This window comes from Apus apus, chromosome 5 (assembly GCF_020740795.1).
Source record: "Apus apus isolate bApuApu2 chromosome 5, bApuApu2.pri.cur, whole genome shotgun sequence".
Classification (NCBI taxonomy): domain Eukaryota; kingdom Metazoa; phylum Chordata; class Aves; order Apodiformes; family Apodidae; genus Apus; species Apus apus.
In genome coordinates, this window is record NC_067286.1 from 53,404,454 (window position 1) to 53,419,514 (window position 15,061).

Sequence of the window (15,061 nt, forward strand, 5' to 3'; positions counted from 1 at the left end):
TAAATTCTGCAGGCAGCTCATACTGCTGCCAGCATGGCTGCTAATCTGAGTTTGGGGATTAATTACCTGTAACAGCTGCAGGACAGAGTCCTGTGCTGAGCAATAGTAGGATGAGGCCAAACTTTGGAAAGCTTTGTCATAGGCAAAGTTTTCTCAGGGTTTTTCAGGAACTTGAGTTCTGGTTTAGTTTTTTCTGAAATGGGTAACTTACATTACCACTGTGTTCAGCCTGATAATATCCTAATGTTGATTTTTTAAAATATGCTCTGAAAACCCTATAGCAGAATTAACAAGCTATTTGAACTACATTAGCTTGTAGCTATTTATGGACTCTCAATATTGCTACAGTCTCTGTTTCTGAATTGTTTCTAATTCAGCTTTTGGTAACCGCAGAGAGCTCTTGGGGGTACAAGCAGTAAGGAAGCCAAAAAGAGGCTTACAAAAGATTTCAAAAACTGTTTTTATTGGGTTGGCTTGGAGATGAATAGATGAATGTTAAAAAAAAAAAAAAAAAAGGCAATTTTTCCTCAGGCTTTTCTGATTAGAAGTTTCTGTGTCTTAACATTTTTTCGATATGCTCTTCAAGGCACTCGGAAGCTGCTGTTTTCCCATTTGAAACGCTTTGTTTTAAAATTGACCACTAGTTATTATTGAGCACAAGCCATTTAACTTTCATTTTATGCCCTCATACAAAAGAAGTGGAAAACTCTAGTTTGGAATGGGGGAGAATTAAATACACAAGAAATGAAAACAAATACCAGCTTTTCCACTGGCTTTAACAGAACAAATATGTGCTGTGAACTCCAGTTAGGAATGAGGGAGAAGTCAGTTATGCTTGTAGATAGTGGTATAAATATCCATTTTTGCTAAAGTACAATTTACTAATTCTTCAAGTGAAAGCTATAATCCAATCATCTCTTGACTAATATTACTCAATATGGTCTACAAAGTTAACCCTCAACTTTTTTTAAGATTTCAAATCCACCTAGTTAAATAAAACCTTGTAATTCTTCTTTAAAACTGCACAATGTTTTTTCCGTAATACGTACTGCCTTTGACATCTTTGACATTGCCTTTGTCTTCCTTTTGTCTTCTTTTTTCCTAACTTAATATTGTAAGAAAGCACAGTGTTTCTATGTGATAGGAACTGGACTGCACAAAAGTGCTCATTTAGGAAAAATATTACTAGTTTTGGGTGGGAAGAATGTGTAGTCCTCCTCAGGGAGTTAAGCTTTAAGCTTCTGTGGATTATTTCCAAATAATGGGTGAATTGTATCCAAAGTAATGAACCTTTTAAGAAGTTGCAGGCTAAGAGTACAATTACTGAGTAATTCTGAATATATTTAATGTTCCTATTTCAGTCAGAGGGAATGTTATCATAAAGCTGATGGTATAAATTAGGCGTTAGCTGATGGGGTTAATATCTGATCTTCAGTCTATATAGAGCGACTTGAAGAAGTGTAAGCCTATCTGTTGCTTGTTTATGTCTTGTGTATACATTCTGTTGCATATATGAGGCAGAAAGATCTGGAAAGGTGTGGATCACATCACAAAGTATAGCCCTCTAGCTGGATGCCTGCCCGTGCCAGAATGTTGTGTTGAGCAGAACAGTGAAGGGTGATGGCAGATGAGTCCATTTCAAACATTCAGATAATTCTTAGTGGGCCCCAATTAACACTAAGTAGCCCTGAAACTGACCTCGTGATCATATCTTACTTAGCTACTCAGTTTAATTAATTAAATAAATAATTAATACATTTATTTATATATTTATTTTTTCAGCTCTTGCTTTTGTTCGCTGAACTTTCTTTCTCAAGATGTCGCCAGATCTGACAAAATCCTTGGTTTTGCCTGCACCCAGTTATATAAGGCATTCCTTGATGGTTATACATTAATGCTCATGCATCTTTTGCTGCTCTTTTACTTAGATGACAGTGCCTCTGCTGCAAGCAGTATGGAGGTAACGGATCGCATTGCCTCTCTGGAGCAACGTGTCCAGATGCAGGAAGATGACATCCAGCTGCTTAAATCTGCCCTTGCTGATGTGGTTCGACGCTTGAATATTACAGAGGAACAGCAGGCCATGCAGAACAAGAAGGGACCTACCAAAGGTTTGTATTTCAGATATATGCTAAATAGGTAGTGCAATCCAATGGAGTGTTTTATATGTATTTAAAATAGATTATTCTTTAGACCTTTGAAATACTGAAAATCAACAAGTCAAACTTAAAAAAAAATAAATTGAAATTGAACCTGTTAAAGAGAGCATGTAAAAATCCAAGTGGTTAAATGTGTGAGCCTTCTAAATTTCCCATGAACCAGCAAAGCATTTCCATGTTCTTACTGCTTAATGCACTCCTTACATCTAATCATGACTACTGCTTCCTGACTTTGGTCAAGATTAGTTTATAAACTCTTTGGGGAACATAACATCTTCTGCGGGTGAAACTCCTAAGAGTTTTTTGATTTAAAATGTTAATTAGATTTAAGTAAAATGTAATTTAATGTAATTAAAAATGCCTTATGTGTCTTTGGATGGTGCTGGCATAGCCAAAGACAGAGCTCTGAGCTAGCAAAGAGTTTACATGACTGTGGAGATGGTGCAACACCAGCTGCTCGGCTAAGAAGGACAGGTAGAGGTGCTGTTGGTGCCTGACCCTGTTCCAGCACAGCAGATCCGGAGCCAGAGAGGTGGCAGGTGTTGCCACTCAGCAACACGCTGTGCTGCACCCACGTGCTGCAGCGTGTTCTCTCCTGGCTGCTGCTCTGCAAGAACAGGTTTATCTGTGCATAAATCAGAAGAGCTGGAGTTGAACATGCAGCACTTCGCAGTAATAAAGGTTTATAAGAACCCAGGTGGTGTGACTTCCCGTAGTCTGTGAGGCTGCAAAAGCAAAAAGCATGAGGTAATTTTGGGTAGTCTTAAGAGTGGTGACAAGCTAGACGTGGACAGAGAGCATGGCTGAATTCACAGGTTCTCTGTTGTCTAAATAAAGACATTTTTTACTTGGGGTCGTGGTTTGTATTAATATAAATTAAAACCTTAATTTACATTGGAAATATGATATGTAATTATCTATTAATGATTTTTTCATCTGGAAATCAGGACTTCCTTTTATCTCAGTTGTATATTTGTGACTTTGCTACAGATATTTACTTCTAGGCATTGATTTAACAGGATAGGTAAGGAACTACTTAATTACCTGAACTGAGGTGTCTTATTTGTTATAATATTTTACATCTGGAGATGAGGAAAGGAGAAGCAGAATTATAGAGCCGGTTTAGTTGATCATGTAGCATGCTAGCTGCTGGATAGAATATGCAGTAGATGTCTGTGGTCTTATATTCCTGTTCTCTTTCATTTCTGTTTTGTTCCCCTCAATTTGTCTGTGTCTGATTGGGGGGGGGGAGAGAAGAAAAAGATTGAAACAAATTTAAAGTGTCAGATAAGTTAAATGTTCCTAGAGATAGCCTCCACTGTGATAAAATATTCCACCAAATCTGGTTGTACAAGGGATTAAGAAGCTTTATGTTGCCTGTAAAATAGATATCATCTGATGCGTGGGGGAAGCAAAGTCTAGTAATTATTACTGAGTTATAACCAAATCAATTCTACATGCCTGCTGGCTTTACTTAGCAAAATACAGACCTGATTTTCATGGATTCTGTGAGCAGAGTTGGATTCTAAAACTGGAGATGCTTTCTTAGTTGTGGCAGATTGTTAATGCCGTAGTTCAATGTACATTGAGGAAAAGCTGCTCTAAGTCTTATCTTTCTGCTTTCTGTGGCTGTGTTTTTTGTTGTTTGTTTTCAAATGTGTGGATGGCATGGGTACTTCTCAATGTGTATATGAAATGACAGTGTAGGGCAAATTGCTCATCCATTACAAATTACTGAAATGAGTCCTGAAATTTGCCAGCTAAATCCAACTAATTTCTGGAAATAATTGCTACTGTAATTATTTATGTAAAGAGCTCTTATTTTTATTATATATCAGTCATATCATTAGTGTATATTCTTTAACGTAAAACAGAATCTGAAATATCCTGGTCATTTGTGCCTTCCTGCAGATTTTTCAAATACAATGCATTTCATGTGTTGGCCCGTTTTTCTGATAGTAGGCACAGCTACTTTATAATGGATTGCATGCAGACTAAATTGCATTTCAGTATTGGAATAGCATTATAGAGGCTCCTGATAGAAACTGGGAGGAGAGGGGTTTTGCTTAGGCATGAGCAAGACTGGGGCAGTGGCTTCTCATGTTTTGCCACGTGGGCTGCACAAGACTCAATCCGTTCTCTTTCTGTTGACTGTTTAGTGGCTAATTCCACCTTCTGAACTGTAAAAAGTGGAATTTGATGGCACAAAGTGTCACAAAAATCGCATCCATGCAAACTTGGGTTTTACGCGTATAGTATTCTGATTCTTTCATTTGATCTGTGGATGAAGCTGATTAGGATTAAAAGCACGTGTGTTATGAGGGGGAGGTTGGTGCCTTCAGAACACAGCATCCCTGTGCACTGTTTTAAGTCAAGAACAAAAAGCTTCATGGGACAGAAGACAACATTTTCTGAGTACTTCAGATGTAAAATTGGTTTAATATTTTCAAGTTTTAGGCTTTCAAACTTCTGTTGGAAAAAAGCTGAAGCTTGTTTTTGGCCTTGATGTGTGTTGTTCTAGACTTGAGGTTGGCAGCCTAAAAGCAGCTTACATCAGGGAAAGTGAGCGGCTTGTCGTGTCCATTTGTGGAGCTCCTCCAGTAATGTGTTTTGGGGTTTTGTTTGGGTTTGTTGTTGGCTTTTTTTTTTTCTCCCTTCTTTATTTAATTCAACTACTTGGTGGAGTTCGGTGTGGCTTCCTGCCTTTGTTTTACTTGTGTTTGTTGTTCTTTCCTTTTACAATTATTGGTTTGTTTGTAAACTTAACAGTCCTATTAATCCATAGATCAGAGTATGATTAAAAAGGCTGCTGCTGAGGCTGATAAACATGTCAGTCCTGCTACCACAGGTAAGATCCTGAAGCAACAGAACTTCCAACATAAGTGTTACTGACACAGCAGTAATATGAATGTGTTTGAGTTACTGACTTCTAACAGCAATGACGTTTGGGGTTGTTGGACTGTTATATCAGTTAAAACGGGTGTGAAATAGCTGTTGTAAATAAAACTAAATAGTTTTATTTAGAGTAAACAGTGGACTAATTGAATAATGCTTAGGTTTTTTCTGTGTTAAGAGTGTCATGGTGTTGCTGGGACTACATCTTTAAATCTACAGGTCCAGAAGTGTGTGTTCTGGATTGGCATTGGATTTGAAGCAAAACCTCTGTTAAAGGTTTCAAGGTTTATTCCTGCTGCTAGTTTCAGTTTTTTTCAGTTCATTATTTATGCTGCTAGTTTCAGTTTCATAAGGTTAGGAGAGTAAACAGGCTCCAGCTAGTTCACTACAGCTAATTTTTAATAGGTATTTTTTTTACAACTATAAAGAAGGAAAATATTTTATTAATTTGTTTATGTAACTTTAATTGTTGTTCTAATTAATAAACTCAAAACCTCATTAAAGTTTTGTGAGCTACAGAAAACTTGTCAGTAAACAAGCTTACAGTTGCCTGGACTGTGGCTGTCCTTGTAAGATGCAACAGAATAAGTTTTATACATACAGATTAATTACAGCATTGCAGCATTTAGTTAGGAAAGAAACAGTAAAGCATCCAGCACAAAAATGTAGAATGAATCTAATTTGCAAGAATAACTACTGTAGAAATAAATAGGAATAGGAAATATTAATCTCTTAAGTAAACAAACAGAAGCATGAGAAGCCAAAGCACAGTAAGTTTTAGGTGTTTTGTATAAGCTCTAAAGACTCTAAAGTGTGTTAAAATAGATCATAGAAACCAGGGCTGGAAGGCACCATTAATTCATTTAAGTTTTGTTTAGCCTTTCCCTAAAGCTTCCCATAAAATCAGAGAGCCCTTGCTCTTCCTACCCTTGGTAAAAACCATACTGTCTCACTCTATTATTCTTCAGGAGCTACAGCCCCTGGGATCCCCAGTGAACACAGAGAAGATTTTATTTTTCTTTCTAAGTTGTTTTCATGTCATCTTTCTGTCTGCTAAACCAAATAAGCCTCTTTCCTTATGGGTTGTTTTCTAAATTTCTCCCGTCTGAACAAATAAATGCTGAATACATGATGAGGAAGTATATATTTTAACAAAATTTCAAGACCAAGTTTCTCTTGAAACTTGCATTCCTGAGTAGACTGTATTTACTGAGCTAGTCATCTCAAGGCACAGCCTTTCACATTTTTCTTCTGTTGTTCAGTGTATGAAAACTTCAGGTAAATAAGGCAATAAATGCTGGGCATCAGTGCTACAACAAGGTGTCACTATAAAATAACCAAGACTGTATACGATTGTTAATTTTTAGACTTTTTAATTTTTGCTTTTTTTTAGATTATTTATCCTCAGCAATCTTTTTTTTTTTTTTTTTTTTTTTTTTTTTAGGACATTTTGTAGATTTTTTGGCTATGCTCTTCCCGGTTCATTGACAGTTATTTTTCTTATGCCTTCTTATGTTTTCTTATCTTCCTTAAGTGACTTGTGACTGCTGCCTTCCTTTGGGTTGTTTCCCTGGACCCAGAGACTTCTGGTGTCCACACAAAGCTGGCTTGTGTTAAAAAGTTCTGTCAAAGTTTCAAGTGATGTACATAGCTTCTGTCCCTGCTGTAGGGAGGGCACTAGTCATGTTTGTGTCTGTGTTTCAGGGCATGGTTCACTGTAGTTTTCATGTTTGTACTCATTGCTTGCAGTTTTAAGCACTCTGGTTTTTGCCACTAATTTCTAATGAAATGGAATGGAACTTTTCTGTTATTCTAATGTTAATTATGGGTATGACATATATGTCACTTTTTGAGTGAATGTTTAGTCTGAAGAGCGTAGGTGGATGATGTCAGTTCATTAAATCTACTGTTTTGCTGATTTCAATTGCTTTTGCCAACTAAAGGGTAAAATTCTTTTTTGTCAAAAATAAGCCCACATTCTTTAAAAAAATGTATTTATTTGGGAACTAGTGGTTTCTTAAGAGATCATTTGCTTGTGGAAAACCTGCAAGAATATTGAGGGGTAAAGAGCAGGAGTTTCTGGAATGGCAACCAGTCTTCTTTTCTAGCAGTTCTCTGAATGCTATCAAGCTAGGCAAGAGATAGATGCTCTTTTTAGAGAGCAGGATTGTTTTGGGTGGGAATGAGTACCTTTGCACTTACCAGTAACCTCCTTGAACTAGGACAGAGTTTTACAAGTGAGGCAGGTTATAGAATGGTCTGCTTAAACCATATACAGATATTTTTCTTTGATACAATTATAAATGAAAAAAAAAAATCCTCCTTGTTAAATCTCTTATCTACCATGAATTTTGCAGTAGTGAAATAAAAGTGGCATACCATGCAGATATTTAAAAATATTCCAATACTGTTTGCTGGGGGGGGGGGAAATAATAATAAAAAAGTAATTGTTTCATCTTCTGCTTGATTTACAGCAAGACCGCTGGTACAAACCCTGCCTTTAAGGACTACTGTTAATAATGGAACTGTGTTACCAAAGAAACCAAGTGGCTCTTTACCTTCCCCATCAGGCAGCAGAAAGGAGACTGTATCACCAGCAGCCAAAAGGTACACATCTATCAGAAACCTTGTCATTGCAAAATTGAAAACAAACTATATCTCCTCTTTTAAGCTTTGAGACATATAGTTTTTCTTACGTGCACAGCAACGGTCTAAATATTTAGTTTGGAAAGAAAAGGAGAGATGGATTTCATTCTAAGAGGCTTTAAACTAATCTGGTCTAATTAAAGTTATTAGCATGAATGCTGAAAGAATGCACAATGCTTGGTCTACTGGTCTGTGTTCTTGCTACTACGGTCTAGCATATAGAGAACAAAGCGTTTCTACTGTGCTATTGCACATGACTTGAAAAGTAGTGTAAAAATTCTTTTAGTAGGTAGAAGAAAATATGTAGTTTGTAGTGAAACTGTGCTACCATTCCAGATCAGTATGTTACCTTTAGTGGTTTTCTTGCATTAAAAATTATAGAAACTGCATGTGCAATGTTGGAAGCATCTCAGGGAGGAGGAAAATTCAATGCCTAGCACGTATTTATGCAAATGAAAACATCCATCTGTAGGTATCTTACCATTAGCATGTATTTAAGTCCTTTTAAAAATTACTGCGCTCTCTCAATTTGCTTTGTGCTTCAGTGGGCTACGTGTTTTATATATCTAGGTTATAAGGAAGGCAGTAGATCAGGTGCAGCAAGTTCAAGTTACATGTGACAGTTATTGTGGTGCTCATCTGCTTTATGTTTCTGTAAAAGATAATAATGTAGGCTGTTTTGTTTGGGGGTTTTTCTTACATTTCTTTTGTTGTGTATCATTCTCAGCTTTTTATAGTGAGGACTCTTCCAGCTCTGTGTAGGACAAATTCTGGAGCTGTTAACCTGCGGAGATCTAGGGTCTCTCTTGTAAAGAGGATTTTTCCTTAAAGTGGAGATGGTCATGAAGGATATGCCTCACTTTGTTTATGTGTTGAAGAGGACTGATTTTCCAGTAAACTCCAGGTTTTGTTATTGTAGAGAAGACAAGCTAAGCTATGCACAAATAAAACTGGAAACTACCGTATCTGTTGCACAAATGAACTCCTACAAGCTCTTAGGAGCTGGAGCTCACTTTAGCTGCAGGTTTCCCTGAATCAGCCGTTAAGATAAGAGGAGGAAGGCAAATACTGTATAAGCTATTCAATTATCAGAATTATGTTATCAGAATTTTGAATATGGGTGAAAGAACCTGCCTTTTTAAAAACAAAATTTATCAGTGTTTAAAAAGGAGTGCTGGTTTTATGCATATGCTGATGTTTTAAAAAATTACTTCTTTACAAATGATTTTTTCTTAATAATTCTGGTAATTTCATTCTCACTAATGAATTTTCAAGTTGTACTTATCAAACACATGAGAGAGCTCGTGCATTGCACACTTCACTTGTGTACAGGTGATGTCATTCTTCCGTCTCTAAGGTTCAATGTAGGACTTTCTGCCCCAGAGCAGAGTAGGGGAAATGCAGGTCAAGATCATACTCTCCTTTCTTGATTCTGGAAGCATACTTAGGTGGTCCATCAGGTATCACCTGCAGCCTGTAGGCATTAACCTATCAGGTTATATCCCTGTAGATAAGTGACACCTTGCAGCCCTTCCACCTGACCCATCTGCGTTCTGGATGTCCTGAGTGCCAGTGGGAAAGTCCTTAGTGAGCATCCTTATGGAGCATTTTTGGACTCTCTTGATACCTTTACAAGAGAGTCTTCCACAAGATAAGGAGAGAATGTCCTTCCATCCCTTCTCCTTGCTAAAGAAGCTACACTGAAGGAGTGTTAAATATGCAGTGTGAAAATGTATATTCAGTTTTCAAAAAGAAAAAAATACACATGGGCAGTTTTGCTGAAATAGATGGGCACTTATTGAGTGCTTAGGAGAACAGGGCTATTCTGTGCCCTGAAAAAAGCAGTTTGATGTCCAGGTGCTGTGGAATTCCTATTTCCTGCAGAGGCTTTAAAATTCTGTTTTGATTGTATTCAATATGCAAATTTTATTTTTTATCAAATTATAGGAAAGCATATTTTTATGCCTTGCCTATAAATATGCTTCAACATGAAGAGTGTAGAATGGTAAAGACCTCACCAATTAATTGCTGTCCTAAATTAGTCTCTACTTTTAGTAGCCTTTGATAATGAATCTTAAAATAACTGCTGAGACTTCATGTTTTTATAGTATATCATGCTCCAAATATTCAGTATTTAAGGATGATATATCAAGTGTTCTAAGCAGCTTATTTGCAAATAGTCAAGTAGATGAATTTGTTATGAACTCATTAATATTAATTCATTCATATTCTATATTTATACCAGACCCTTTTACATTCAGGAACTGTAAGTGTGTATGCATAAAATAGTAATGTAAATATAGCAGAAAGATCAAATAGCTTGTTTTTAAGGATGAGGGGTTTTTTTACTTGTGTTAAAAAACTTCACTCAGTGTTGAACAGTTTAGAAATGGTGTGTAATTTTTAATTTTTGTAGTTCTGATTTTTGCCATGGTTTTATTGTGATCTTTTAATATAAACTGATTCTAAAACTGCTACTACTTTGTAGTGTAGGTGTTATTTAGTCCAAAACACAGGAATTTGGTGTGACAGCTCTAAGGAGAATTAAGTATTAGTTTCTGCTTGGATACTTTTAGTACTTTTCCTATATAATATAGATGCAGAACTGAAACATCTGAGTTTTTTTCAAAATGTGAAAAAAAAAAATAATTGTCAAGTCTAAAAAAAATATTTTTTCTGAGTCTTCTTTTAAACTTCTGTGAATTACAAGGATCTGCTTTGAGTACTATACTAGATAAGTAAAATGTTCAGGTTTTTTCCTACCTATGACCTTATCTTCAAAAGTGACAATCAGATTAGTCGAGTCTCTCCCAGGTGTTTTACTGAACACAGTTATGAAAAGGTGGATAACAAATAACTTTTGATTCCTCCATTCTCTGCTACTTTCACCATTTAGATTAGGAAGTACATGATGCCCAACTGAAACGGCATCAGTCTATCCCTTGAAACTGCATGTTGTGCATATTTATATAAATACATGCAAATTATCTCTGTGGGAACCAAATGTACATCCAAACATTCCATTGCTTAGGAATACATGTACTTATTGATATGTTTGCAGACACAATCTCATTTCATACAGTAGCTGTATGTAAATGTGTTGGTTAACTCATTTGAACTCACAGGTTGGTATGCTGCTTATCTGCCTTGCTGGATTACCAAAGAGATGTGATTCAGAGTTCACTACATCTTCTGATTTCCCATTTAATATTTGAAATGAAAATTTCTTCTTCTGGCAGGAATATTAAACCAGAGGTAATAAAAAAGGCTCAAGGCTGAAAGGGTGGAACTAGCAGGCTTTTATTTGAGTTCTGCCACTTATTCTCTCAATGACCTTATGCAAATCATTTAACCTTTATGCATATTGGTTTTGCATATGTAAAATGTGTATCTCTGGATATCAGTAGATTGTTATAGGGCCTAATGTGATAATTAGATCCAGATATTGCAAAGTGTTGAGTAACCTCAACTGACTCTGACTTCAATTAGAACTGGGGGCAACAAGCCTCCTTGCAGCACTCAGAGCTCACAGTCAACACCCAATTATCTAAGTTAAAGAAGGAATGGAATAAACTAAATAGTGCAAAAGCACAAATATGAACCACAGATCAATCAGATTCTAAAAGTATATGGTAATACTGCAATGCAAGATAAAAGGCCTGGTGATACTGGGACCAAAACTTCTGGTCCAGTACCAAGAGGTGCTGGGGTGATGGGGTGCCCTGGTGCCCTGTGAGTGCTGCTGGGTGGCTTCCAGCTGCAAGCCAGCTAATGCAGAGCTGAAGGGTTTTTGTGGTGTGCTGGATAATCACCTGACAGAGATATTCAAGAATTGTCTGCTTTGTAAATTGTTTCCAAGTTGTCTTCAGAAAAGGCCTTTGCTCAGAGGGTTGGTTTTAGATTTAGTATATTTACAACTTTCACGCTATCAAAGGGTAGAAGCTATTTTAAATACCATCCCTTTGAACACTACTATATTTTTGCTCTGAACATTATGCATAGAAGAATTATCTGAAATTTTCATTCAGAATAAAAGTTTACTGTATAGTGAGCAGCACTTTCCCTTCCCCCTACACTTTTCCTTTCAGATGTAATGTGGCTTGAAGTTCCCTGCTCAACGCTGAATTTGTCTTTGGAATTTCTCCAGAGCACAGTAGTAATGTTTTGTGTTCCCTATTAAAATCTAGGGTTTTGTGACTCATCTAGGATAGCTTTGTTTCCAAGAGTTGAGGGGGAAAAAGAAAAAAGAATAAAAAGTTAGGGAGGAGAATGCAGACAGTACCTTTCCCAGTGGGGATGCTGCTGCAGGCTGTGGGCTAGCACATACTTGGCCTTTCAAAAGGAGACAATCAGTCATTCTTTCTCCCCCCAGCAGATTGTAAAGTATTACAATAGTGCAAAACTCTGACAATGGAGATAAAAAGGAAGAAGCTGGAACAAAGAAAACATAAAGAGCTTTGTTTTTAAGGAGAATAAAATACTTTAATATGATAAATTCCTGTTCTTCTAAACTCATGGTCCCTAGGAAAGTGTTCAGTCGCCTGGAATTAACGTTCTGTGTTCTGTCCTGGGAGCAGTCGTGGGTTGTAACTGGCACACACACAAACTCTGTATCGAACCTTCAGTTAAGTCTTCGGTTTCACACTTGGGTCTCAAATAAAAAGTTTTGAAATAAACCAAATAGAAATATAAAAGAAATTTCTCTCCATTGAACATCAAGTGGCAAAGCTATTACGCCACTTAACTATATCTCTAACAATTAAAGTTACTAGTGCATTTTGCTAAAAGGCATAATGAAATTAAAATCGTATGTTATGCCAGAATTTATTCTAATGGATTAGAATGAGGGTCAGAAAGAGTGCTAGTTAAAAATATTATAATATAATCAGTTACTAAGAACACTGTGGGCTATTTTTTATTTTATTAGAAACCTTTTATTCCCTCCCACAATTCTGATAATGAAATTATTATTATTGTTGTTATTATTATTATTATTTTAATTTTGGCCAGATTTGTTTACCACAATTCAGTAATGCAACCATCTGAAACGTTCATGCTATGCAGTGCTATGTGTATGTATATATGAGGATTTATTTTCTTGTTTGTATTGTTGCTTTTTTAATAGTTTTTGTCTTCTAGCTGGATCATCCGTCTTGTTTCTTCAGATAGCCTCTTTGATTTTCTTTCCGGGTTTTTTTTGAGTCGCTTTAGGAACAGTCAGTGTATTGGAGCATTGCTGAGATGTTGTCGTTCAAAAATACATTGGTGTTCTTAAATGTATGGTTTGAAATGATCAAACATCTGAGTCAATAAGCACTGTGTTGTTTGCTCTTGCACGTGACTTCATATCTTGAAAGCATGCAATTATGTCTCTTAATGTAAGTTTGTTTTAAATGTCTTGTTTCTGCATTTTATTGTTGCATTCACTTTTTATTCTGCTTTGTTTATGCACCTCTCAATCTGGATTAAGCAGGTCTGTGAATCTTCTCAATGCATGCAAACTGAAAAAGCCTGGTCTAAGGTGAGGGATCCTTAATAGCTTTGTAGTATTGAAGCCCAGTTGCTTTTCCGTTCTCTTTCAGTTCAACACATAGAAAGTGCCTGTTTTAGTACAAGCATTAACATGGTAGAACTGTAATTATTATTCTCATTTTTAACATTTTCAGAAATACGTTTAAAACTTTCTCATAATTGATAAATGCATTGCAAAACTCATATAATTTCAGTTATGGTATCTGCATTATCTCATGCTAACATAAATTTTATTATAGGGGTGTCTCATTAGACCACACTGCTGTCTTAAACAAGTTAAAAATTGTGTTACCAAGTGTTATCTTTTTAAATAATTGAAAACGCTCTCCTTTTGTATCATTAATGTGGAAGCCAGATTCTGGAATCCACTTACACTCTCACAAACCTCTAAGTTAAATGAATATATATATTTTCTATAGTTTTAAATTCCTCCTCAGGTGCCAGTATACCTACTTTACCCGTGGATATAATCACTGGTATTTAACACTATAGCTACCAAAATGTATGTATGCCAAAACTGACAATATAATGAAGTTATAATCCTTTTACCCAACTACTTCCTAATACTTCTCACTGACCTTTTTTTGTTATTGCAAGTTTAAAATAAAATTTGTCAGAAGATAGCATTGATAATTAGTTTGAGCAGTAAATGGACATAAGCCAAAAGTGTTTTAAATAGCTTTGTTCCTGTGGTAAAAGTAGTTTTTATACTGATATGAGACTTCATTATTCAGACAGAAGATAGGATTACTCTTTAAAGCTTTCATCCCACCCATTCATTTTTTATCCACCAGTTCATCTTTTGAATGTTGATAGCTATAAAAATAAAACTCCAAGTAAAATTCAAATTAGTTTAAAATTGCTTCCGTAACTTGCATTTTTTCTAACGTTCATATAAATTGGTTATTTCCTTAATTGAATTTCGGTGTAGGCTGATGCTGTCTCTTCTTTTGCTTAGCCAGGAAGAGATGCCAAAATAAAGGTTTGATCCTGCAAAACCACGCAGAGAGGATGTTTTTGCAAAGTAGTGGAAGGACTCATGCTAATAAAGATATTTTATGTGGAGTAAACATTTTCAGTATCAAGACTTTATTTTGTAACTGCAGTAGAATTAAATTGGATCATGTTATGAGATATGGGGAGAGCAGTTAAATGATAACAGTGTATTATTTAGGAGGGTTTTTAATGCATTTGGCATTGAGATGACTTAGATCATATTACCTTAGTGTAGGAGACACTTATTTCTGAAATGAAGACAAAATTAATTTCTTCTTACTGCCTTTTACCTTCTCCTATGACTGTATTTTGTTCTGTGCCTGTGTGTAACTTTCCATTCTGCTTGCTCTCTTACATTGCTATCTCCACAGAAAACTTATATTTTTAGATTTCAGCTTCATTGTTTGGATTGTGCTTCTTTTAAATACAAAAATGGAACACTGAACATCTGTTCTACAATTGCATGTTCCAGGAACTTTTTTGGTCAAGCTTCTTGAGATGCATCTTAACATGCTCCTGCTCTGCAGAGTTCCTCCTGGATAGGAGTTTCCTTCCTTTCAGAAGGGCAGTTGCTTTGCAGAAAGACTCTGGTTCAGTTGTTCCCATAATTTCTGTAACTGAGCCTCAGCTGAGGTGTTGAAACATTCCTCTCCTCGCTTGTAAAAAAGCATGAGGGAGCAGGAATATATATACTAAAAAAAGCGTATCAATGCGGATGTATAGTTAATAAACTGAATATTTTTTGAATAGACAGAGAAGTCTGGCCTGTTCCCTTTAGCTTTAGCCTCTCTTTCTTATGTCACGCACAAAGTGGGACAGAGTCTGAAAAGCTG

At 36.1% G+C, this 15,061-nt stretch overlaps 1 protein-coding gene across 6 annotated transcripts in view; it reads left to right on the forward strand.

The window, feature by feature from the left end:
• The window catches only part of EML1 (EMAP like 1), an 80,604-nt gene that overhangs the window by 26,570 nt on the left and 38,973 nt on the right, over window positions 1-15,061 (forward strand). For 2 of the 6 annotated variants that reach the window (XM_051620237.1, XM_051620241.1), the window contains exons 2-4: window positions 1,929-2,111; window positions 7,529-7,661; window positions 13,174-13,221. In XM_051620237.1, the coding sequence (XP_051476197.1) occupies window positions 1,929-2,111; window positions 7,529-7,661; window positions 13,174-13,221 (364 nt within the window). Of the gene's footprint in view, window positions 1-1,928; window positions 2,112-4,944; window positions 5,008-7,528; window positions 7,662-13,173; window positions 13,222-15,061 lie in introns of all 6 variants that reach the window. The other 4 variants (XM_051620239.1, XM_051620240.1, XM_051620235.1 and 1 more) reach the window with 3 other exon arrangements.